Source organism: Emys orbicularis, chromosome 25 (assembly GCF_028017835.1).
Source record: "Emys orbicularis isolate rEmyOrb1 chromosome 25, rEmyOrb1.hap1, whole genome shotgun sequence".
In the NCBI taxonomy this organism is placed as follows: domain Eukaryota; kingdom Metazoa; phylum Chordata; order Testudines; family Emydidae; genus Emys; species Emys orbicularis.
In genome coordinates this window covers 14,953,067-14,980,154 of record NC_088707.1, presented here as the reverse complement: position 1 = coordinate 14,980,154, position 27,088 = coordinate 14,953,067, and the positions used below count along the sequence as shown (strand labels likewise).

General features: G+C 46.5%; 1 protein-coding gene across 1 annotated transcript in view; it reads right to left on the bottom strand.

The window, feature by feature from the left end:
- Positions 1–27,088, bottom strand: part of MYO1D (myosin ID) — a 369,137-nt gene that overhangs the window by 244,108 nt on the left and 97,941 nt on the right. Inside the window, exons 7-11 of the mRNA XM_065422544.1 lie at positions 14,202–14,318; positions 12,788–12,991; positions 10,272–10,417; positions 10,068–10,182; positions 7,910–8,080 (exon numbers count right to left, since the gene is read on the bottom strand). Coding sequence (XP_065278616.1) covers positions 7,910–8,080; positions 10,068–10,182; positions 10,272–10,417; positions 12,788–12,991; positions 14,202–14,318 — 753 coding nt within the window. The remainder of the gene's footprint in view (positions 1–7,909; positions 8,081–10,067; positions 10,183–10,271; positions 10,418–12,787; positions 12,992–14,201; positions 14,319–27,088) is intronic.

Here is a 27,088-nt window from a genome sequence, read left to right as displayed (position 1 = left end):
AGGCTGCAGCGGATGCATGTGGGCGCCAGCCCTCATGCGCCCCCGGCTCCCGTCTCACCTAGGGTTACCATATTTCAACAATCAAAAAAGGGGGGGGGGAGAGCCCCGCCCTAGCCCCGATCCACTCCCTCCCACTTCCCGCCCTCTGACTGCCCCCCTCAGAACCCCCAACACCCCCCCACTCCTTGTCCCGACTGCCCCCTCCTGGAACCCCCGCTCCTAACTGCTCCCCAGAACCCCACCCCCTACCTAAGCCTCCCTGTTCCTTGTCCCCTAACTGCCCCCCTAGGACCCTACCCCCTACCTGTCCCCTGACTGCCACAACCCTTATCTACACCCCCGCCCCCAGACAGACCCCTGGGACTCCCATGCCCCATCCAACCACTCCCTGCCCCCTGACAGGACCCCCAGAACTCCCAACCCATCTAACCCCCCCTGCTCCCTGTCCCGACTGCTCCGATCCCTCTCCACACCCCCGCCCCCTGACAGCCCCCCCCCCCCGAACTCTCAAATCCCCCCGCTCCTTGTCCCGACTTCCCCCTCCTGGGACCCCTGCCCCTAACTGCCCCCCAGAACCCCACCCCCTACCTAAGCCTCCCTGTTCCTTGTCCCCCGACTGCTGCGATCCCTCTCCACACCCCTACCCCGTGACAGCCTCCCCCAGAACTCCTGACCCATCCAACCCTCCCCCTGCTCCCTGTCCCCTGACTGCTCCGATCCTTCTCCACACCCCCGCCCCCAGACAGACCCCCGGGACTCCCATGCCCCATCCAACCACTCCCCGCCCCCTGACAGGCCCCCCCCCCAGAACTCCCGACCCATCCAACCCTCCCCCTGCTCCCTGACTGCCCCCCGGGACTCCCCTTACTGCCATGCCGGTCAGGCACTGGCTCCACGTGGAGGCAAAACGCGCTACTGGGCTGCCGCGCACACAGCCCCTCCCCCGCAGAGTGCTGAGGCAGCAGGAGGGGCGGTGGCGGCTCACAAGCCCGGGAGACGCAGAGCCCAAGCGCGGCGAGGGGGGAGCCAGGGGGCGCATGAGGGCAAGTGCCCACATGCATCTGCTGAAGCCTGCAGGAGCCCCCCCGGGGGGGGCGCCAGGCCGCAGCCTGGGCAGGAGGGGCGCGGCTGCTCCCCGCTAGCGGCGCTGACACCTTTGCAGGGCTGCTGTCCCCCTGCGCCGTGCCAGCTCCTCCATGGCTCGGGCTCGCCGCCCCCGCAAGCCGATGCTCTGGCTCTCCGGTGCCTCCAGAAGGCGGCTCCTCCCTGCCGAGCCAGGGCACCGCTTTTTGGCGCCCCAACCACTTGGCGCCCTAGGTGACTGCCTAGTTCGCCTAGTGGTTGCATCGGCCCCGAACCCTTGACTTTAGCAAAGCTTTTGATATGGTCTCCCACAGTATTCTTGCCGGCAAGTTAAAGAAGTATGGGCTGAATGAATGGACTATAAGGTGGATAGAAAGCTGGCTAGATCATCGGGCTCAACGGGTAGTGATCAATGGCTCTATGTCTAGTTCGCAGCCGGTATCAAGTGGAGTGCCCCAAAGGTCAGTCCTGGGGCCGGTTTCGTTCAGTATCTTCATTAATGATCTGGAGCAGGGGTCGGCAACCTACGGCATGCAAGCCGATTTTGAGTGGCACGTTGCCTGCCCAGTGAGAGGAGGAGGAGGGGCTGGAAAGCGCCACGCTGGGGGAAGAAGGGGGAGGAGGGAAGCTTGGCTGCCGCAGGACCAAGCTTCTGCCTCCTGTCCCGGCAGGGGAGAGCAGTGGGGGGGAGTCCCGGCCCCTCGCCCCCCTCAGCTCCCCCGCCCACCGCTCTCCCCTGCAGGGGCAGGAGGCAGAAGCTTGGTCCTGCGGCAGCCACGCTCCCCCCCCCCCGTTTCTTCCCACAACGTGGTGCATTCCGGCCCCTCCGCCCCTCCTCCCCCCTCTCCCTGCCGGCGACGGCCCTTGCGAGGGGGAGCGGAGCAGAGCAGAGCCGAGCGGCAGCGTGCTCACTGCTCTGTAGAGCAGGCAGAGAGAGGTAGGGACGGGCCTGGGGGAAGGGGGTGGAACAGGGCATATCCCTCCCAGCCCCCTGCCATGAGCCGCTCAGGCCTGCACCCCCCACACACCCTCCAGCCCTCTGCCCTGCACCCCCCACGCCCCCCCAAGCCCTCTGCCCTGCACTTCCACACACACCCCCAGCCTTCTGCCCTGCACCCCCCCCACACCCTCCAGCCCTCTGCCCTGACCTCCCCCCAACTCCCAACCCTCTGCCCTGCACCTCCACACACCCCCAGCCCTCTGCCCTGAACCCCCCCCACACCCAGCCTTGTGCCTCCACACACACCCCAGCCCTCTGCCCTGATCCTCCCCACACACACACCCCAGCCTTCTGCCCTGCACCCCCACACACACCCCAGCCTTCTGCCCTGACCTCCCCCCAACACCCAGCCTTCTGCCCTGACCTCCCCCCAACACCCCCCCAGCCCTCTGCCCTGCACCTCCCCCCAACACCCAGCCTTCTGCCCTGCACCTCCACACACCCCCCAGCCCTCTGCCCTGACCTCCCCCCAACACCCAGCCTTCTGCCCTGCACCTCCACACACACCCCAGCCCTATGCCCTGACCTCGAATCGCCCCGCTCAGCCCGCTGCAGGCCTAGGTGAACAGAACCCCAGGCTGGAAGTGGGCTGAGCTGGCTGGCAGCGTAAGATTAGCATTTTAATTTAATTTTAAAGGAAGCTTCTTAAAACATTTTGAAACAATAGTTTAGTTATATAATATAGACTTATAGAGAGAGACCTTCTAAAAAACGTTAACATGTATTACCGGCACGCGAAACCTTAAATTAAAGAGAATAAATGAAGACTCGGCACACCACTTCTGAAAGGTTGCCTATCCCTGATCTGGAGAATGGTATGGATTGCACCCTCAGCAAGTTTGTCGATGACACTAAACTGGGAGGAGTGGTAGATACGCTGGAGGGTAGGGATAGGATACAGAGGGACCTAGACAAATTAGAGGATTGGGCCAAAAGAAACCTGATGAGGTTCAACAAGGACAAGTGCAGAGTCCTGCACTTAGGACGGAAGAATCCCATTCACTGTTACAGACTAGGGACCGAGTGGCTAGGCGGCAGTTCTGCAGAAAAGGACCTAGGGGTTACAGTGGACGAGAAGCTGGATATGAGTCGACAGTGTGTCCTTCTTGCCAAGAAGGCTAACGGCATTTTGGGCTGTATAAGTAGGGGCATTGCCAGCAGATCGAGGGACGTGATCATTCCCCTCTATTCAGCATTGGTGAGGCCTCATCTGGAGTACTCTGTCCAGTTTTGGGCCCCACACTACAAGGAGGATGTGGACAAATTGGGAAGAGTCCAGCGGAGGGAAACAAAAATTATTAGGGGGCTGGAACACATGACTTATGAGGAGAGGCTGAGGGAACTGGGATTGTTTAGTCTGCAGAAGAGAAGAATGAGGGGGGATTTGATAGCTGCTTTCAACTACCTGAAAGGGGGTTCCAAAGAGGATGGATCTAGACTGTTCTCAGTGGTGGCAGATGACAGAACAAGGAGCAATGGTCTCAAGTTGCAGTGGGGGAGGTTTAGGTTGGATATTAGGAAACACTATTTCACTAGGAGGGTGGTGAAGCACTGGAATGGGTTACCTAGGGAGGTGGTGCAATCTCCTTCCTTAAAGGTTTTTAAGGTCAGGCTTGACGAAGCCCTGGCTGGGATGATTTAGTTGGGGATTGGTCCTGCTTTGAGCAGGGGGTTGGACTAGATACCTCCTGAGGTCCCTTCCAACCCTGAGATTCCATGATTCTGTGATTGCAGAAAAGCAGTTTCCTTCTTTTTCAAACTTCTCTCAGTTCACATCTTATCCTTTTTTGCTGGCTATTTGGCCTTCAAAATACATATCAAGTTCAAAAGTAAACTGCTACCTCTCTCAGACCTGGTCTACACTACAGAGTTAGGTTGATGCAAGGCAGCTTATGTCGAGCTAACTCTGTAAGTGTCTACACTAAAACTTCGCTCATGCAGATGTTACTCGCCCACTATGCTGAGTTAACTCCACTTCCATGAGAGTTAGGTCGATGCAGTTTCAGCATAGACACTTGTTGCTGACATTGATTGTTGCTGCCTTTCAGAAGCCGTTGCACAATACCCCACATTGACAGTTCAATCGGTGGAAGTGCTCCTGGTGAGGATGCGCACCACCAACACAAGGAGCGTAGTGTGGACGTGCAAAAGCAATTTAATTACTGCGGTGGCTGTATGTCAACGTAACTTAGGTCAACATAATTTTGTAATGTAGACATACCCTCAGACAAATAGTGCTAATGCTACTTCATGGTTTGACAGATATCAAACGGCACCCATCGTCCTAGGAAACTAAATACATCAGCCATGTGAAGGTCACAGCCTTGAACTGGCATAGTGGTGGTAGCACCATAAATGCTCAGCTGGTTAACTATGGGATCTTCTTTTTGTGTCCTCATACTGTTTTCCACCACATCCACGCACATGCAATTGCCTGATCATTGCACTCTGCCAGCTCACTGGAAGAGCATTCATGGTCAAGGAATGGCACTGCAGGAGATGCTTCATCATATTTTGAGTCTTTCTGCCACAGTCACAGGTATTGGGGCCAGTAACATAGCCCCACTTTATCACTGCATCTCTAGACTGGCAGACTCCAGTGCAGAGTTGATTAACACAATGCCATATACCCCAGGGCTGATCTGCATTGGGTGGCAGGTGCTCCACTGATGGGAATCGGAGCACAGAGGCTACAGGGTCATTCTCTACTTATTTGCCAAAACTGAAACCTTGTCTGTTTGGGCAACAATGTTAGGGGTTTAATAGTGGCAAGAAAACTTTGTTGTGACTTCAGTCAACTCAGCGTCAGTGTTATATCATATAGCGGATGTCTTGGATATGTGCATTGCCTTCTGCATTCTATTAGCAATTTCCCAATGTACATTAGGAGGAGCAATACCTGCAAGGGCGTAGAGGCTGTTCACATGAGTAGGCTTAAGGTATCCTGTAATATAGCAGCAGGTGGCATTAAGTACAGGGTCTAGTTCCTTTGCGTGAGGGAATCGTGCCCACACTGCATAGGCATATACAGCAAAGGAATAGCAAAGTGCCAGTGCTGTTGATTATGGAATGGACAGCTCTCCAACACATTCTGATGTAACCAGTTCACTGAGAATGTTGTTTCATATGTTAACCTTGGCTTTAGTTTTCTCGATGTGGACTCTAACGAGCATGAGTTTGAGAGCAACACCGATGTATATGGGATTTACGGAATGAGTAATAGATAGATAGATGTAAATAGGGAATGTTTACATCTGAGCATACTAAATCTTGCTAGTTCTAAACACAAACCACAACTGAAATGAATAAAAGGCACCATGGTTAAAGGGTGAGCATGGTACTAAGTTGTTATAGCACCTCTGCCACCAACTCACTGTGACCTTTTGTGAGTCACTTCACCTGCCCTCTGAGAATCTCCCAACATTTAAAGTTGATTTAGGAATTCACTGATGGTTACCCATCAGTGCATCTGACCCTCTTACAGACACAAGATTAATCAATTACAAACCTGAATGTAAGGCAAACCCTTGCTCATTGATAATACTTTGCTACTTACATCACAGGTGTTGTGAGCAATACTACATTTTTGCTGTCTATTTATTGCCACAGTGTAAAGCTTGTATTTATTCTAGTCTGTCTAGGTTTCACCAGAATAACCAGAACAACTAAGCAGAAAGCAATAGATTAGATATGCCGTACATAAACTAGGACACGACTATTTAGGGCACAGCAGCCCCTTAGAGCTTATCCACACTGATGTGGAGTGCAACATACTGTAGAGGGGGGCAGTGAAGCATTAACCATGAGGCTGGAAAACAGGAGCTATTCCCAGAGCATATCAGCACATGTATTTTAACTCTAAGAACATCTTCCTCAATATCTTTAATTTACCCAGTAATTATGCTAAGACTTTAGCTGACAGACACCACAGTATTTTAACTGCAGTCCACAAAGCCAAGTAAATAAGTGGAAGCAAAATGAAACCAGGTCTTTATTTGTAACTTAAAATATGAAGGTTGAAACAATTCAGACTTTTATTGGGTGGTAACTGGAGGAAGCAAGAGAGCCAGTAAAGAAGATATTTTAGGTATTAGTGAGAAGAATGTTGTTTGCAGGGGTGCAAGAGGTCAGAAAAAGAAACAAGATGCTGAGGATTTGATGGGTCAAAACCTTCAAGGTAATATTGATTTACACTATCTGATACGATTGTTTTCCCATCAGTAATTAGTATAACTGGCTACACATGCGGAAGTGCTCATTTATTTTTGTATCCCTTGTTTTCTCTTTCAGTCTGTGCTAATATAGAATTTCCTCCCTGCTGAGGAATACTGGTATTGGCACTACATCATACGGTTGAATGTTTCCTATACAAGGAAGAAACTCCTGAAGCCAGTGGTTCAGTCAGTTGTGGCTTTCCCATTTATAGCCCCTCACTCATTGTCAAATTCACTTCCCCTCACACCAGCACAGTATACCAACAGCTCTCACCTCCATGCATAGCCATTTGCTGGTGGTCTCAGCAGAAAAGAGACCTAGGAACGAACAGGTCATGGAGAATGATCTTCCTTTGGGTTTAAGTATATTGGCAGGGTAGCACTGGGAATCTGGACTATTGCTGCCCTTGCTATACCTGTTCTGAAAATATAAGACTTCATTCCCCAAGCCCCGAGACTGGAACCATTCAAAAGCATTAACAACAACAAAGGAAATAATTTGCATCCAAATTCACTAGCCTCAATTATGCATGACAGACATAACACTTCAATACACTGAGTAAATTCACTGCCATTTACTCATAAGATTTGAAGTATTCATAACATATGCCCCTACCTTAACTGCACAGCAATCCCACAGTTTAGTGCTGACAGTGAGAATATTGTTCGCTGTTTACCAAAAAATTGTGTATGGCAGTTTAGCTGACAGGTTACACTCCAAGTGAAGTGTGCTTAAGAATAAGCCATAGCTGAATGAAAATCTTTTGCTTTTACTTCCATTTCCATTCTTCACTAAAACAAGCCAGATCCAGGGCTCTTTCTACTGTTTGAATTCAGAGTCTCTGGAGACAGTCTCTAGCACATTTCTTAGACAAGTATGCTACGGTGATATTCCTACCTTATATACAAAGCTGTGCAGTGGTGAAGACAGTATTCTAATGAACACATTTCAAATACTATTTCTCAATGAAAAGGCATTAGTAAATTAAAGGACATTATTGGATTATTCAATGCGAGTGGTTCTCAAATGTATCAGGCCAGAGCCTGTATTTTTAAAATACTACCAAGTGACAAAATCTTAACTGGTTGTCATATCAAAAACAAAGCAAATCAAAGGGTCTGGAGGATTATGGGTACAATTTAAGATGAGCACCTTTTGTAGCCATTGAGGGTGAAGATTACATAGCTGTAATAAAGCAGAAATGTGAGCCATTTTCACTGCCACAGCATATTAAAGCTGGTTGAGTAGGGAACAGTCACATGAACTGGAACGGTGCAACTATTGGTTATAAATGACATCATATGTCAAGACAAGTTCATGCTTTCCCATTTTCCCCTTGAAATAAAATCTACTGCATTGATCATACTTTAGCTCCCTCTTCTGGATACAAACCATTATAACATTCATTCATTCATTCTAAACTAGAGAACTTGATTGGCCATATAAATACAGAAATTCTATGTGCAGCAGACATTTAAGTTTTATTCTAGAAAAGGGCCTTCCTCTATTCAAGTCACTGTGTGAGTCCTTTTCCTTATCCCATTTAGAATGATACAGCATGTGCTGCATGTGAAGAGAGGTGGGTTCTGATTACACAGATGAATAGTTTACCTTTCTGCTGGAGAAATGAGCATGTTTCCCCAGTTTGTTATTCAGTGCCTCAAGGAACATCTCATCGGTGACTTTTCCAACATTCATGCAGGCATCATCCAGAATGGCAATGATCCCTTTGTGCTGCTGTTCCACCAGATCCACAATGATCTGGTTGTTGAAATAATCAATCTGCAGAACACAAAACAACAGGTATTTGCAGGTCTTCTCTCACTATTGAGTGGGAAGGAAGTGGATGAACAAATAGTACCCACACTTATGCACACACCAGTAACCATACAGGGAGAATTATGTGCAATACAGCTTTATTAACTGTAATAAAGAAACTAAACTGAGAAGTACTAGGCTCATTATGCAGTGCTCAACAGTTTCATTCTACAGACCACTTTGAGCATTTCTTTCTCCTAGGCCTCTATGTCCCCAAAATATCCCACTGTTTGCTTTGCAAAACATGCCATTCTGTGGTCCACTGATACTCCATAGACCATAATTTGAGATCCACTGAGGTAGTGGAAATAAAATATACATAGAAATTGTAATGAAAATTACTGCTTCCCAAACAGACAATCTGAAAATATGCTGGACTGCAGATCATATATTCAGACTTCCTACTCTAAGGGTACGTCTTCACTACCCGCCATATCGGCGAGTAGCAATCGATTTATCCGGGATCGATATATCGCGTCTCGTTAAGACATGTATCGATCCCCGAATGCGCTCACCATCGACTCCGGAACTCCACCAGAGCGAGCGGCGGTAGCGCAGTCGACGGGGGAGCCGCGGCCGTCGATCCCGCGCCGTCTGGACCCCAGGTAATTCGATCTAAGATACGCAACTTCAGCTACGCGAATAGCGTAGCTGAAGTCGAAGTATCTTAGATCGATCCCCCCCCAGTGTAGACCAGCCCTAAGAGAAGTGTACTTGTAACACATGCTTAGTACTCATGTCCAAACTTCATCCCTTACTTGGAGTCTAGTGACTGAAAGCAAAGTTGTTGCATCAAGATTAGATTATACTAAAGCAAGCAAAAAAACCCTAGTCATTAGCATTAAAAAGTACGTTTAACTTTGTTCAATTACCCCAGTGGAAACCCCATTGATTCCAGTAGGAAGACAAACATAACAGAGGAGAATCTGACCCAGTATCTGCTCTTCCTCTTAGGGCACAGGAGTTCTGTAAACATTACTTTCACCGCCAACATTCAAATCTAAAAACGAAAGAATCTAGTGGAAGAGGCTCACCTGATGTCTATTTGGCTAGGCAGCTTTAACATGATCCACATGGTACCCCCCATAAGTATGTCTATAGTTGGCCCTCTTCATTCCTATATAGCTCCAAAGAGTTTTATTTTTCAAGAAGTGGGTAACTATAGCAGAAACATTTGCAGCACTAAGAGGCACAGCAGAGAAGGGTCTCCTTTCACATGTTTCAGATTACCACTGCACCAATCCCATAATCAACTACAGTATCTTTCAAGAGTCACCTTAGTGAGACATTCATGAACACACTTATGGTAGTGGAAGTTGTGACAGCAAGGTAGTGGTATATATGACTTTGTGCAATTTTACTGGACACTAGCAGGCTGCAGTCATATTGGAAGGCACACAAAGGCCAAATGCTTTCCAACAATATAAGAAAGTGGGTAATAAGTGTAACTACCCTTCCCCTGAAATGCATTCCTATAATAGATTTCCCCATTACATTTTCATAACTGGCTCATAAAGCCTGGTCTATGCAATTATAAGGCCAGATTTTTCACCAATGAAATCAACGAGTTTTGCCACTGATTTTCTATAGTAGAGGATCAGGATTGTAATGTCTATACAATCTGAACCAGCATCTTCTAATTAAAATCCTACCAGTTAGAAAGGATCAATTTCAAAAAATCTTTCTACTTGAACACCTGTTTAACTAAATATACATATCACCCAGTTTACAATGATAGCCAGAAAGAGGCCACAAAATGTATAGAAAGGGTGTCATATTTTCAGTTTGCTTTGTCCAGAGTGATTTATGGATAACAAGTCTGGTGCTGCATCTGCTCTGGATACAGAGCTCCCACTGACTTTGATGGGAGTTTACATGAGAAGCAACTTCAGGACCAGGCCCTCTACTGGTACACTGGATTCAAGCAGACCCCCACTGCCAATTCACTCACATGATTCCAGGGAATCCCCTCTCGCTGATACTCCTCCTGTTCTTGCTTTAGAACTAGCTGAATAAAAAGCTGCTGCAGCTTTTCATTGCAGTAATTAATGCAGAACTGTTCAAAACTGCAAAAATAAAGTTGAGAAAAAATTGATTAGTTTTTCATTTCAGGCAAGATGAAGCATCAGTTTCCTTCTCTAGCAATGCAGCTTACCTGTTGTTGTCGAAGATCTCAAAGCCATAGATATCCAGGACTCCAATGACTGTGTTTTTCCCATGGATTGTGGTGTCATAGTTCTTCACCTCAATGATGTCATTGATATGTGTAACAATCCAACAGAAAAGGCGCTCATATATAGCCTACAAGGATAAACATTAGGCTTAATTTCTGATCTCTCTCATAACTGATTTAGCTGTATTTCTGTCAAGTCTCTATAATAGTTTCTCTAGTAGTTTAGTTCAAGCTGGTTTTCAGATTAAACCCATATTCACTGGTAAAACTCCTGCTAAAATTAAACAGACTTCTTGATCTGAGAAACCTTCTATTCTTTCAATATAGAATCATAGAATATCAGGGTTGGATAGCAAAGCAGGACCAATCCCCAGACAGATTTTTACCCCCGTTCCCTAAATGGCCCCTTCAAGGATTGAACTCATAACCTTGGGTTTAGCAGGCCAATGCTCAAACCACTGAGCTATCCCTCCCCCCTAACATCGCTGTATTTCTTTCTAAATTCGTTTATATGAGACTAGAATCTTAAACAGCTCTACCAATTCTGCTACCTACTTCCCCCATTCAAAGTCATAGTCAACCTTGCAACAACTTAATCATCTCCACATTAATGATCTGGAGGATGGCGTGGACTGCACTCTCAGCAAGTTTGCAGATGACACTAAACTGGGAGGAGTGGTAGATATGCTGGAGGGTAGGGATAGGATACAGAGGGACCTAGACAAATTAGAGGATTGGGCCAAAAAAAACCTGATGAGGTTCAACAAGGACAAGTGCAGAGTCCTGCACTTAGGACGGAAGAATCCTATGCACTGCTACAGACTAGGGACCGAATGGCTAGGTAGCAGTTCTGCAGAAAAGGACCTAGGGGTCACAGTGGACGAGAAGCTGGATATGAGTCAACAGTGTGCTCTTGTTGCCAAGAAGGCTAATGGCATTTTGGGCTGTATAAGTAGGGGCATTGCCAGCAGATCGAGGGACGTGATCATTCCCCTCTATTTGACATTGGTGAGGCCTCATTTGGAGTACTGTGTCCAGTTTTGGGCCCCACGCTACAAGAAGGATGTGGAAAAACTGGAAAGAGTCCAACGGAGGGCAACAAAAATTATTAGGGGGCTGGAACACATGACTTATGAGGAGAGGCTGAGGGAACTGGGATCGTTTAGTCTGCAGAAGAGAAGAATGAGGGGGGATTTGATAGCTGCTTTCAACTACCTGAAAGGGGGTTCCAAAGAGGATGGATCTAGACTGTTCTCAGTGGTGGCAGATGACAGAACAAGGAGTAATGATCTCAAGTTGCAGTGTGGGAGGGTTAGGTTGGATATTAGGAAAAACTTTTTCATTAGGAGGGTGGTGAAACACTGGAATAGGTTACCTAGGGAGGTGGTGGAATCTCCTTCCTTAGAGGTTTTTAAGGTCAGGCTTGACAAAGCCCTGGCTGGTATGATTTAGTTGGGAATTGGTCCTGCTTTGAGCAGGCGGTTGGACTAGATGACCTCCTGAGGTCCCTTCCAACCCTGATATTCTATGATTCTATGATCAGAGAATTGTATGAATATGGAAAATATAGGTGAGCAGATGAATGCAGAATTAAGATTTTTTATACAGTGCTCGCACCCATTGTAACTGAGCAGTTAACACCACAAAATACAGTACTATAAAATATTATCATCGTTCACTTTTCAAGAAGTAGTCACAAACAAGGTTATTTTCTGTCTTCAGAATCTAATCATTCAATTTAGTGACACCTGTGCTAAGCAGCTCTGGCAAGTATTACAACCTTAAAAGGGCATTCAAGGTGACTGGCCCAAACGTTAGCTCTTACCCAATACCACCATTTAGCTCCCTCCATTCCTCCTTCTCACAATTAAAATAAATTTGAGTAGTTAAGTGTCCTCCCAATACTCCGTCACTATCACCCTTCGAAAGGAGACTGCTGTCGTTGCCAAACAAACAAAGGTGTAGCATTTGCCATGACTTCAATGTTGTTTAAGGATGTCATTCCATTCCACTGCTCTCTTCTTGACAGCAAGCAGACAGCTAGAACTGTCAATCTGTTCTCTCAATCTCATTCACTGCATTTCCATGGTATCAAGATATGATCTAACAGATCAGAGACTTCCAATGTCCTGGCAAACCCTGCAGCCAAAATTGTTTTGTGGGTTGCCCCCGCTCACAGATAAAATTTTAACTCTGATACACCCATTAATTTAGAAGAATAAGTCTTTCATTATGTGAACATTCTAAAAATACATATTGAAGATGAAACATCCAGACTAACAGCCCCCAAAACCTTGTGATCTTCTCTTACAACTTCATTAAGCATCTGCACTCTTTGCTGAACCTTTTGCTACACAGATGTTGGACTTTGCAATACTTTCATTCATCCATGGGCTCCTATCATTTGTGAAATTAAAGAGCAAAAACTGAGCCAGGGGTTTTGGAAATTGTTGCATGACAAACTAGCACAGACTTATAGAAAGAGAATTCAGACTCACCTTTGCAAAAGCATCTCTGCCATAGGTGGCTTCCTGCTCTGTGTGCTGCTTGTCAATGACATCCCGGCCTGTAGCTACAGTTCGAAAAAGCAGGGCCTTCTCCACCATGTCAGACTTTGTTGACAGCAAGTCTGCAATTACCGACACAACCTTGCCATTTTCAATCACAGGCGTGTCGCTATCCACTGAAAACTTCAAATTCCCCTGTAGCAAGTAGCGAAAGACAAGATTGTTCAATGTGCCTCTGCTGAGAATATTGTCAGCAAAGCTGAAGTAAGCACTTCATTTCCAGGGAGTGATCTGCTGTTCAATTCATCAACAAATGGAACACCATTAGCACATTTCTAAATTCAGGCTAAATTGTCCTCAGTATTGTATGCTCCACTCATGGGCGACTCATGGGAGGGACACAAAGGGGGCCACCAGCTAAGGGGGCATGTGGCTTCCCCACGTGACCTACCACGTGACACCCCCCCCGTGACTCCTCCCTGCCCTGCCCCCAGCCTGGGCCCCCCGCTCTCCCCGTCCCCTCCCCATCCCACGTTACCTGGGGTGGGGCTCTGTCCTCCCGCAGCGAAAGGAAGGAGGCCTGACACAGGCAGCTCCTCTGGCATAGCTGTCCAAGTACCACCCCCAGCCCTGTCCTCCAGTGGGGCTGTACAGACCCCAGGAGTCGCAGCTGCGTGGAAGGGCTGGGGCGGGGCTGAGGCAGTACAGCCACGCCGGAGGAGCTGCCGGCGTGTGGCCACTCAGCGGTCCCACGTTCTGCTCCTTTCACCACTGTAGTTCCCTGCTGAATGTGCCTCCCCCTGGGCGTCTGGGGAGGGGCATGTGACCCTTCTTGACCCCACCCACCCACCCAGGCTTCGCCTTTGCCTGTGACCAAAAGAAGGATTTGACCTTTAATATTTAGCAGGATTCAAGGAACGAAGTTATGACAAACTAATTCAAATAAAGTTTAATCAGGCAAAGACTGTTACAACCAGGGGTCTAGAGAGGAGTTGGAATTTAAAGACACTAAGCAGAACCCACAGATTATTTATATTTATCCTTTCCATCTTCACTACAGCTCACCACAAAGTCCTAGAATAGGTTTCCAGTTTAATGACATCACCAGAAAAACTGACATGAAGATTGATGAGCCATTAGTCTGAATTATTGTGGGGAAATTCGAAGTCCTGTGTTATACAGAAGGTCAGACCAGATGATCACAGTGGTCCCACAGGGAAATCTGACCCACTACTGGCAGGCAGGAATAGTGTTGACTTTTCAAAACAAACAGCACTTCCAACTGCATCTGCTAGAACAATTCGACTATTGAAGTCACACAGTAACACAAGTAACACAGCCTGGCTGCCCTGCCATTGCAATCCTGGAAAAACAGCTTCCACAAACCCACATGCAGGGAACTCACCAAGTGAAGAATGGCAGCCAAAATTTTGTAGACAGTTTGAACCTCCTCTGGTTTGAAGCCTATCACTTTCATAGCATCTGCCACTGCTTTGAACTCTGCACCATCATTGATGGAACACTAAGGAAAATAGAGATTTATTTGATGTAGTACCTTTCATACTCTAGACAAACATTCTAGAATATAAAGCATCACCATGGCACAGCTTTAAGGACATAACGTGGCAGCCATTATGCAACCACCACAGATGTCACAGACGTGTTACTAAAAAAAGTGAATATTGCACAGAACAGTAGATCACAGCCACTATCTATTCTATTTATCACATACCAAAAAAACTCTTCAGTTTTATTTAGATTGCAAAATCAACCACTCAACAGTTAAGAAATGCCAGTTTTACAGTTACCCATGCAATTTAATTCTGCCTCCTTTGTACATCAATCCTATAATCTGCTAGAAGCTGGGGACCTTTGGAAATAGTATGTCATCATGTAATTAAAGACCATCACAATGCATACGCACAAGAGAGCCAAATTATGGTTGTGCAGGCTACTAGATTCCAACTTCTTGACTTTGCAACCTAAAAACACTCTCAAGACAGGAAGTTACTTACAAAAAGCTGTTCTTTTTCTTCTTTCTTCTACAATTCTCCCATCATGCATCAGAGACAGGGTTTAATCTCAACTTTCAGCATTGGACCATAGTCTGCTACCACTTGAGCTACAAAACTAGCTGGCAGCAGCAAAATACTTATCCAGAAAGCAATATGAACTGTTGGATGCTGATGCTAAGGTCCCATGGTTTTGTTCAATGACCTTGTGAGGTAGTGCCACCCAGGAAGTATTTGATGTCAGGATTTGCCCTGAACTTTATGTTCCTGAACATAATGTTACGTCATAGTGTGGAGACTTGACCTTTAGCTTGGACGTTTTTATACAACCATATTAAGGCCCTCCTGAAGGAACCTGAGACTGTTCAAAACTGTTTTTCCATCCTTAAACCATGAATTCTGCACCAGCTAATAGAATAAGTTCTGGTCATTGACTTCTTTCTGGGTCCATGAGGGTGTTAATCACCTCATATGTGTAACCGTTTTGAATCTGTCTTGTCCTAAAGATGGATGACTGATCTTTGGGCGATCACTCATTACAGAGTATGATCATCTTCCATGGGAGTTATGGGTCCTCAGGTGGTCAATAAGGCCAATCCTTGTTCTATTACAAGTTCTATTACAATGAGGGCAGATATTTTCAGGCTCAGCAGGAGGCTGTTGACCATGACTGGAAGCCAGTCTCTCCTTCCTCCTGCGCCTCTTGTCCTTTTCAGCTTGTCGGCGAGCAAGTCCAAAATGCAGGGGACCATCACGTAGGACTTCACTCCATTTTAAGCAATCCTGGGCAAGTGTCTCCCAAGTGTCAATATAACACTTCTTTAGGTTGTCCTTCAGCAAGTCATTATGCTTCCGTTGTCCACCCACGTTATGGTGCCCTTCTTTCAGCTGAGAGAACAGGACCTGTTTTGGGAGGCGATGGTCTGGCCTCCGGACAATGTGTCCTGTCCAGTGGAATTGCTGATGGATGACCATTGCCTCGATACTGGTGGTCTTTGCCTCCTCCAGAACACTAATATTGGTGCACCTGTCTTCCCATTTGATCTTCAGAATCTTACGACGGCAGCACTGATGGTATCTCTCAAGGACTTTCAAGTGGTGTCTGTAGGTTGTCCAAGTTTCGGACCCATACAACAGTGTTGGGAGAATAATGGCTTGATAAACAAGAAGCTTGGTGTCTGTTCGAATGTCACGATCTTCAAAAACCCTGTGCCATAAACGAGAAAAAGCTACACTGGCACAGCTGAGGCGATGTTGAATTTCTGCATCAATATCTGTCTTGGATGAAAGATGACTTCCAAGGTAGAGGAAATAATTGACGTTCTCCAGTGCCACTCCATTGATTTTGATAGACGGAGCATGTAATACCTCATTTGGAGAGGACTGATAGAGCACTTTAGTCTTCTTGATATTAAGAGTGAAACCAAGACATGCCTAAGCATCGGCAAACACATTCAAGATAGTTTGAAGATCTTTCTCAGAGTGGGCAAGATTGCATTGTCATCAACATACTGAAGTTACACAATAGATGTTGTGGAGATCTCTCTCGGCTTTCAGCCTGCTAAGCCTGAACAGCTTTTCCATCCATTCTGTAAATGATTTCAACGCCAGCTGTAAACTTCCCAGCAATTAGGGAAAGAATGACAGCAATAAAAACCGCAAACGTGGTTGGAGTGATGATACAGCCCTGTTTGATTCCTGTTTGTACTTTGAAAGGTTCACTCTGGGAGCCAGTACTGCCCAGAACAGTCGCTTTCATGTTATCATGAAGCAATTTTAGGACATTGATGTATTTATCAGGACATCCAATCTTAGAAAGTACAGTCCAGAGGGCATGGCGATTCACTGAATCAAAGGCTTTAGTTAGATCAATAAAAGCCATGTACAGTGGTCGGTTTTGCTCCCGACACTTTTCTTGCAGCTGCTGTGCTCTGAAGATCATATACACAGTTCCATGACACGGTCAGAAACCACTCTGTGACTCCGGTAAAATTTCTTCTGACAAGGGCAGAAGGCAAGTTGCAAGGATCTGCGCTAGAACTTTGCCTGCAATGGCTAGGAGAGAGATACCACAGTAATTTCCACAATCTACTTTATCCCCTTTCTTGAAGAGGGTGACAATCAGGGCATCCCTCATTTCACTGGGTATCTCCTCCTTTATCCAGATTTTAAGGATAAGCAGGTAAAGCTGCCAAATTAGCTCTGGTCCACCGTCTTTAAAGATTTCAGCGGGGATCCCATCTAGATCTGCTGCCTTGTTGTTCTTCATACAAATTGGGAGGGTCTCCGAGCTCATCCCTAAATGGTCGTTGAGGGATTTGCTCAAGGACTTAATCTACAACCATCAGCAGACCTCCTATACAATGCAAAAGGATCAGGAGATTCAATACTGAGTTAATCAGCCTGAAAACCATAGCCTCTTCAGCCAGAAAGGCATAAACAATATCATTGCCACACTATGCAGGTTGTGTATGGTCCCAAGAAGCAGTGGAATGGTAGGAAAGCATATAACAAAGATCTCTGCCTGCTTGATAAGAAATCATTCATCTACTTGAATTACAAGTCCTGACATTTGGAGAGGCCATGGGGCACTTGATTTTTGGTTCCCAGATGCAGAGTGATCAATCACTGATCCAAACTGAGTGAATAACAATGAGTGAAGACACTGCTTAATTTAACTTCTGCCTGGTACGCTAGTCTGCCTTGGTGTGTAGTACATGCAGAAACATGAATCACTTTGCTTTTGCTTTCTCTCTACAGACCACTGTGTGACATTCTATACCTTGGGGGAAGTGTCCTGTAACCCCCATATTCCTCATGTATATATAATTGTGATATTGCATGTAAAGCAGGCCGTGTGAGGTATCAAGGGAAAGGTTATGATCTGCTGAAACCCATGGTTCTATCTAAATATGTATATCATTAATGCATGTGAAATTATGGGAATGTGTTGTATGGCTTTCACTAAAATATGCTGTGGGTTTGGGAGGTGCCCAGATACAAGCTCTCCAGAGACAATGACACGGGAGGTAGCCAACGCCCGGGTGGGTGCTGAACAGACATCACCAGCCATTGCCCAGCAGAGGATTTACAATTCAATGACTCAGAGGAGACACACCAAGGTATTGCTTCACCTTGTGACTTAAGAATGCCCACCAGATTTGCCCTGGACTTGTGTTCTCCAAGCACATGGGACTAAGGGTATAAAACAGAACACAAGGGCCTCATGCATGGCCTTTCTCCTTCCCCCTCCTAGGCTGCAAGCAACAGGGACACTCTGAAGACTCCAACAGAGGGGACTGGCCCAGGTTTCAAGGGGTGAAACCTGTGTACTATGAATTGCAATATCCAGTGGGGTGAGAAAAACCACTTAATCTAGATCGGGGTGGGCAAACTTTTTGGCCCAAGGGCCACATCTGAGTATGGAAATTGTATGGCGGGCCATGAATGCTCATGAAATTGGGGGTTGGGGTGCGGGAGGGGATGAGGGCTCCGGCTGGGGATGCGGGCTCTGGGGTGGGGCCAGAAATGAGAATTTCAGGGTGCGGGAGGGGGCTCCAGACTGGGGCAGGGTGTTGGAGTGCGGAGGGGGGTGAAGGCTCCGGTTGGGAGTACAGGCTCTGGGGTGGGGCTGGGGATGAGGGGTTGGGAGTGCAGTAGGGGATCGGGGTGCAGGCTCCAGGCCACGCTTGCCTCAAGCAGCTCCCGGAAGCAGCGGCATGTCCCCCCTCCGGCTCCTATGTGGCGTCGCAGCCAGGCGGCTCGGCGCGCTGCCCCATCCGCAGACGCTGCCTCGCAGCTCCCATTGGCCAAGGTTCCTGGCCAATGGGAGCTGCAGAGCCCCTTGGCTGATCCTATGCATAAGAACCGGAGGTGGGACATGCTGCTGCTCCAGGAGCCGTGCAGAGCCACAGCACGCGTGGAGCGGGGCAAGCCCCCGGCTGGAGTGCCAGAGCGGGGCAAGCCCCGGACCCCACTCCCTGGCAGGAGCTCGAGGGCTGGATTAAAACGTCTGAAGGGCCAGATGTGGCAGCCGGTATCAAGCGGCCTGCCCCAAGGGTCGGTCCTGGGGCCGGTTTTGTTCAATATCTTCATTAATGATCTGGAGGATGGCGTGGATTGCACCCTCAGCAAGTTTGCAGATGACACTAAACTGGGAGGAGTGGTAGATACGCTGGAGGGTCGGGATAGGATACAGACAACCTAGACAAATTAGAGGATTGGGCCAAAAGAAATCTGATGAGGTTCAACAAGGACAAGTGCAGAGTCCTGCACTTAGGACGGAAGAATCCCATGCACTGGTCCCTCTGTATCCTATCCCTACCCTCCAGCGTATCTACCACGCCATCCTCCAGATCATTAATGAAGATATTGAACAAAAGCAGCCCCAGGACCGACCCTTGGGGCAGGCCGCTTGATACCGGCTGCCAACTAGACATGGAGCCATTGATCACTATCCATTGAGCCAGGTGATCAAGCCAGCTTTCTATCCACCTTATAGTCCATTCATCCAGCCCATACTTCTTTAACTTGCCAGCAAGAATACTGTGGGAGACCGTATCAAAAGTTTTGCTAAAGTCAAGGAATAACACGTCCACTGCTTTCCCCTCATCCACAGAGCCAGTTATCTTGTCATAGAAGGCAGTTAAGTTAGTCAGGCATGACTTGCCCTTGGTGAATCCATGCTGACTGTTCCTGATCACTTTCCTCTCCTCTAAGTGCTTCAGAATTGATTCCTTGAGGACCTGCTCCATGATTTTTCCAGGGACTGAGGTGAGGCTGACTGGCCTGTAGTTCCCCGGGTCTTCCTCCTTCCCTTTTTTAAAGATGAGCACTACATTAGCCTTTTTCCAGTCATCCGGGACCTTCCCCGATCGCCATGAGTTTTCAAAGATAATGGCCAATGGCTCTGCAATCACATCTGCCAACTCCTTTAGCACCCTCGGATACAGCGCATCCAGCCCCATGGACTTGCGCTCGTCCAGCTTTTCTAAATAGTCTATTACTAGCACTTGTCCTCCATTCTATATCTGGGAAGTTAGTCTCCCATGATCACACAATTCCCACGAGCTAATTCAGTTCAAACTAAATGGAGGATAAACAAAAATAGATCTGGGACTAGGGTTTTTGATTTCAAAAGGGCTAACTTTAAAAAATTAAGGAAATTAGTTAGGGAAGTGGATTGGACTGAAGAACTTGTGGATCTAAAGGCAGAGGAGGCCTGGAATTACTTCAAGTCAAAGTTGCAGAAACTATCAGAAGCCTGCATCCCAAGAAAGGGGAAAAAATTAATAGGCAGGAGTTGTAGACCAAGTTGGATGAGCAAGCATCTCAGAGAAGGGATTAAGAAAAACTAGAAAGCCTACAAGGAGTGGAAGATGGGAGGGATCAGCAAGGAAAGCTACCTTATTGAGGTCAGAACATGTAGGGATAAAGTGAGAAAGGCCAAAAGCCATGTAGAGTTGGACTTTGCAAAGGGAATTAAAACCAACAGTAAAAGGTTCTATAGCCATATAAATAAGAAGAAAACAAAGAAAGAAGAAGTGGGACTGCTAAACACTGAGGATGGAGTGGAGGTTAAGGATAATCTAGGCATGGCTGAATATGTAAACAAATACTTTGCCTCAGTCTTTCATGAGGCTAATGAGGAGCTTAGGGATAATGGTAGGATGACAAATGGGAATGAGGATATGGAGGTAGATATTACCACATCCGAAGTAGAAGCCAAACTTGAACAGCTTAATGGGACTAAATCGGAGGGCCCAGATAATCTTCATCCAAGAATATTAAAGGAACTGGCACACGAAATTGCAAGCCCATTAGCAAGAATTTTTAATGAATCTGTAAACTCAGGGGTTGTACCGTATGACTGGAGAATTGCTAACATAGTTCCTATTTTTAAGACAGGGAAGTGATCCTGGTAACAACAGGCCTGTTAGTTTGACATCTGTAGTATGCAAGGTCTTGGGGAAAAATTTGAAGGAGATAGTAGTTAAGGACATTGAGGTCAATGGTAATTGGGACAAAATACAACATGGTTTTACGAAAGGTAGATCATGCCAAACCAACCTGATCTCCTTGAGAAGGTAACAGATTTTTTAGACAAAGGAAACACAGTGGATCTAATTTACCTCAATTTCAGTAAGGCATATGATACGGATCCACATGGGGAATTATTAGTTAAATTGGAAAAGATGGGGATCAATATGAAAATTGAAAGGTGGATAAGGAACTGGTTAAAGGGGAAACTACAACGCGTCTGTCATAACTATAAAAGGAAGGGTAACAGCTCTCTGTGTACAGTACTAAAATCCCTCCTGGTCAGAGACTCCAAAATCCTTTTACCTGTAAAGGGTTAAGAAGCTCGGGTAACCTGGCTGACACCTGACCCAGAGGACCAATGAGGGGACAAGATACTTCCAAATCTTGGGGGGGGAAAGGCTTTTGTGTGTGTCCTTTGTTTAAGGGGTTGTTCGCTCTTGGGACTGAGAGGGACCAGACATCAATCCAGGTTCTCCCCATCTTTCTAAACAAGTCTCTCTTATTTCAAAATTGTAAGTAAAAGCCAGGCAAGGCGTCTTAGATTTACTTTGTTTTCTCAACTTGTAAATGTACCTTTTACCAGAGTGCTTATCTTGTTTGCTATACTTTGAACCTAAAACAGAGGGGATTCCTCTGAGCTCTTTAAGTTTGATTACCCTGTAAAGTTATTTTCCATACTGATTTTGCAGAGATGATTTTTACCTTTTGCTTTAATTAAAAGCCTTCTTTTTAAAAAACTGATTGATTTCTCCTTGTTTTAAGATCCAAAGGGGGTTTGGATCTGTATTCACCAGGAGTTGGTGAAAGGAAGGAGGGGGAAAGGGTCAATTTCTCCTTGTTTTAAGATCCAAAGGGGGTTTGGATCTGTATTCACCAGGAGTTGGTGAAAGGAAGGAGGGGGGAAGGGTCAATTTCTCCTTGTTTAAAATCCAAGGAGTTTGGATCTGTATTCACCAGGGAATTGGTGAAAGGTTTCTCAAGGCTTCCCAGGGAGGGAATTCTTAAGATGGTGGCAGCGGACCAGAGCTAAGCTGGTAGATAAGCTTAGAAGTTTTCATGCAGGCCCCTACATTTGTACCCTAAAGTTCAAAGTAGGGATACAGCCTTGACAGCGTCATACTGAAAGGTGAACTGTCAGGTTGGAGGGAGGTTACTAGTGGAGTTCCTCAGGGATCGGTTTGGGGACCAATCTTTTTATTACTGACCTTGGCACAAAACGTGGGAGTGTGCTGATAAAGTTTGCGGATGACACACAGCTAGGAGGTATTGCCAATACAGAGAAGGACTGGGATATCATACAGGAAGATCTGGATGACCCTGTAAACTGGAGTAATAGTAATAGGATGAAATTTAATAGTGAAAAGTGCAAGATCATGCATTTAGGGATTAATAACAAGAATTTTTGTTATAAGCTGGGGATTCATCAGTTGGAAGTAACAGAGGAGAAGGACCTTGGAGTATTGGTTGATCACAGAATGACTATGAGACGCCAATGTGATATGGCCCTGAAAAAAGCTAATGAGGTCTTGGGGTGCATCAGGCGAGGTATTTCCAGTAGAGATAAGGAGGTGTTAGTACCAATATACAAGGCACTGGTGAGACCTCATCTGGAATACTGTGTGCAGTTCTGGTCTCCCATGTTTAAGAAGGATGAATTCAACCTGGAACAGGTACAGCGAAGGGCTACTAGGATGATCCGAGGAATGGAAAACCTGTCTTATGAGAGGAGACTCAAAGAGCTTGGCTTGTTTAGCCTAACCAAAAGAAGGCTGAGGGGGAGATCTGATTGCTCTCTATAAATATATCAGCGGGATAAATACCAGGGAGGGAGAGGAATTATTTAAGCTTAGTACCAATGTGGACACAAGAACAAATGGATATAAACTGGCCATCAGGAAGTTTAGACTTGAAATTAGACGAAGATTTCTAATAATCAGAGGAGTGAAGTTCTGCAACAGCCTTCCACGGGAAGCAGTGGGGGCAAAAGACATATCTGGCTACAAGACTACGCTTGATAAGTTTATGGAGGGGATGGTATGATGGGATAGCCTAATTTTGGCAATTAATTGATCTTTGACTATTAGCGGCAAATATGCCCAATGGCCTGTGATGGGATGTTAGATGGGGTGGGATCTGAGTTACTACAGAGAGTTCTTTCCTGGGTGTCTGGCTGGTGAGTCTTGCCCACATGCTCAGGGTTTAGCTGATCGTCATATTTGGGGTCGGGAAGGAATTTTCCTCCAGGGCAGATTGGCAGAGGCCCTGGGGTTTTTTCGCCTTCCTCTGCAGCGTGGGGCACGGGTCACTTGCTGGAGGATTCTCTGCACCTTGAAGTCTTCAAACCATGATTTAAGGACTTCAACAGCTCAGACATAGGTTAGGAGTTTATTACAGGAGTGGGTGAGTGAGATTCTGTGGCCTGCGTTGTGCAGGAGGTCAGACTAGACGATCATAATGGTCCCTTCTGACCTTAAAGTCTATGACTCTATGAACAAAAATAGGAGAATTATTTATGGGATGATAAAATGTGAATGTGAAGATATGTCTCCTTCAGGTACTTGTTCAAATGTTTCAGACAGAGCCTTGCTCTGTTTGTTCCACTTTACTGAGGCTAGAAATAAGTGACGTACAGCCTTTGATGAGACAGAAAGGGTTATTAGTCTGTTCCATAACTGGTCTTTGAGACATACTGTACATGTTCATTCCTCTTCAGGTGTGTGCACACCCAGTACACTGTTATTGGAGATTTCTCCCTCAGCACACCCATCAGGGTGGCGTATGTGCCCTTGGTGCTTCACACTGCTGCGCAATGGTGTAAAGGGCAAAGCCACCTCCCACCCTCACCCTCCTCTGTTCCTTCTTACTAAACAGACTTTGATATAGAGGGGAAGGAGGGTAGGTCCTGAAATGGATGTGTGCAACACCTCACAAAACTGTTACAGAACAGGTTAGTAACAGTTCCTCCTTCTTCGAGTGATTGCACACGTCCTTCCTCTTCAGGTGACTCACAAGCAAGTGCAAGCATGTTGTTTGGAAAAGTTACATTGGCCATGTCATATCTTTACTCGTCCTTATGAGCACGAGGCTTCAGGAAGAAAGTTGGCAAATATATTGCCTAATTGATGTGGAAGTGAGACACAACTTTGGTGAGAAACTTCAGATGAAGGAGCAGGTATAATTTGTCCTTGTAGAAGACTATATACAGACGACCAGACACTAAGGCTCATAATTAACCCACTCTCCTGCCCAAGGCAATTGACACCAAAAAGGCTACCTTCATTGAGAGATGGAGTAAATAACAGGTGGATAACAGTTCAAAGGAAAGACCCATTAGCTTTGTCAATACCAGGTTTAAGTGCTAAGGGGGAAATAGGATCCTCTACATGGGGATATAACCTGTCCAGAACCTTCAAAAACCTGATTGACATGGGACTGGAAAAAAAGAGAGCAAGTACCAATCAGAGGATGGAAAGCTAAGATAACTGCTAGGTGGATCCTGATGGAACTAATGAACAGACCTTGCTGTTTCATCATCATCATCATCATCATCATGTTCCCTTTACACCACTGGCGTTTAGGGCAGCGACAAAGCTCCTCCACTCCTGTCTGTTTCTGGTAAGTCTTTCAATGGTTCCCCAGCTGTGCCCCAGGTTTTTCAGCTCGGCTTCCACAGCTATTCACCATGTTGTTTTCGGACGGCCTCATTTTCACTTGCCTTCAGGTGGCCATCTTTTTGCTACTCTGGTGAAGGAATCAGCTTCCATCCAAAGCACATGACCAATCCATGTCCATCGTCTACTGGCAATGATGGTGCTCATATCTTCTTGGCTGCACTATGCCAATAGATCTTGGTTTGAGATTGTACTGGGCCAAAAGATATGGAGGATTTTTCTGAGGCAGGTTGTATGGAATGAAGAGAGTTTGGACATATTCATACTTTTTCTCATCTCTGCAGTGACCTGAGCTAGCTTTGATTTTTACGAGACAGGGTTGTTAGCCCTGTACCTAACCCCCAACCTGGAGGACCAGGGTGTCTGTTTTGTCTGGCCCCTCCCCCACAGACCAACCCAGCATGGTTGAACCTACCAGGAGCAAAAAGCCCCCGCCAACACAGACTCTGGGGATCATTAGAGCACGCAAGATGTCTCACCATGACAAGGCATGGACATCAGAGGACAGACCTTGCTGTTTAGTTATAACTAAATAGTCCAGCACATGTGATATTGAAGCCGAGACTGGGGAAAACCTTTTTGTTGGAACCACAGATTCTCTTCCACTTTGCCAATTAAGTATATCTAGTAGAAGGTTTTCTACTATTCAAGAATCAGAGGGGTAGCCGTGTTAGTCTCGATCTGTAAAAAGCAACAAAGAGTCCTGTGGCACCTTAAAGACTAACAGATGTATTGGAGCATAAGCATGCGTCTGACGAAGTGGGTATTCACCCACGAAAGCTTATGCTCCAATACATCTGTTAGTCTTTAAGGTGCCACAGGACTCTTTGTTGCTTTTTACTATTCAAGAGCGTGACTTGCACTCCCTTTGAGCAGATCTCCTGAGGTGTCAACCACAGAGCATCCGGGCTGTAAAGTGAATGGTTGGGATGGAGGAGGTGGCAAATTCATTACGGAGATACAGAAGGAAAAACATGACAAGCTAGTTGAATATCTTTCAGTTCTCTTACCATTTATGTTGAGAGTTAAATCCTGGGCAGACCACAGGTCTTGAGTCTGCAGGGATCCTAGGTGGGCCCTCCTACCTAAGGTGTAAGTGCCAATAACTAAGGCCAAAGTAGGCTGAGAAGAGGCAAATGAAATACACACACACACACACACACACACACACACACACACACACACACGGTCTGTCCAACAGTCCAGAGAGGCTAAGATTCATATAGGCATCCGAACCACCATGTCCAGAGGAAGACGAGCGGGAAGTACACTCAGCTCAGCCATTCTTGAAGTTTCCTGAGATGAAGCCTGGCTTACCAAACCTCATAAGTACATGATGCCATATGCTCCACCAGTCTAAGGCAATTCCATGCCATTGTGGTAGGACGGGTGTTCAAGTCTAAAGAAACGGCCAGCATCATCTGGAACCTGGTCTAAGGGAGAAAGGCCTTGGCTTCCATAGAGTCCAAGACCACTCCTATGAACTCTCGCTTCTGTCATCTGCACAAAGGATACTTTTCCTCTATGAGCAATCCTAGCACGCTGAAGGTAGATTGGATCACAGCCACCCTGGACAGCACTTTACCCATGGTCCAGCCTCTCACCAACCAGTCGCCCATGTAGAGAAATATTTGAACTCCTGATTTCCTCAGGAAAGTGCCACCACTGCGATGCACTTTCTGAACACGCAGGGCTGAGGACAGGCCAAATGGCAGGACTGTAAACTGGTAGTGGAATTGGTTGTCCAAAAACCTGGGGAATTTCCTGTGGCTTTGATGTATTACCACACAGAAATATGTGTCCTTTAAGTCAAGGGCAGCATTCCAGTCACCAGGATCCAGGGAGGAGATAATGGAAGCCAGTGTGATCCTGAGAAACATTATTTTCTTTAGGTGTTTGTTGAACTGCTTCAAGTCTAGCATAGGTCTGAAACCTCCTTTCACTTAAGGAAGTAGCAAGAATAAAACCTCATCCCTCTGTGAAATGGAGGAACCTCCTCTAGGGCTCCCAGCTGGAGGAGAGAATGAACCTCCCCACAGGAGAACTTCCTTGTGAGAATGGTCCCTGAAAAGAGATTGGGAAGGAGGGTGGAAATTGGGGGTTAGAAATAAACTGAAGGGTGTATCCCAATTCCACCATGCTTAGACCCTACTGGTCTGTAGTGATGCAGGTCCAAGCACTTAGCAAGTAGGACAACCTATTAGAATACATCAGGGTATGAAAGCTGGCAAACTGAAGACTGGGCAGCCTGTCCTCAACACACATATCCAAAAAAACTACTTGGCTGTCTGGCTGCTGCTGAAGAAGTAGGTAGAGGTGGTCCCCTCCTATAACTTTTGCCTTTCTTTCTAGCTTGGTCTTTATTGCAATGCATACCAATGTGGCTGCTGAGGACAGTACTGCTTCTTCTTTGGGACATGTATATAAATGCCAAATGATTTGAGCCACCCCTACAACCCTTAAGTCTGTGCAGCTTGTTATTGGTCTGTTCCGAGAAAAGTGATGGCCCCTTGTAAGGAAAAATCTGGATAGTCTCTTGGATCTCCTGAGGAAGACCCAATTACTGG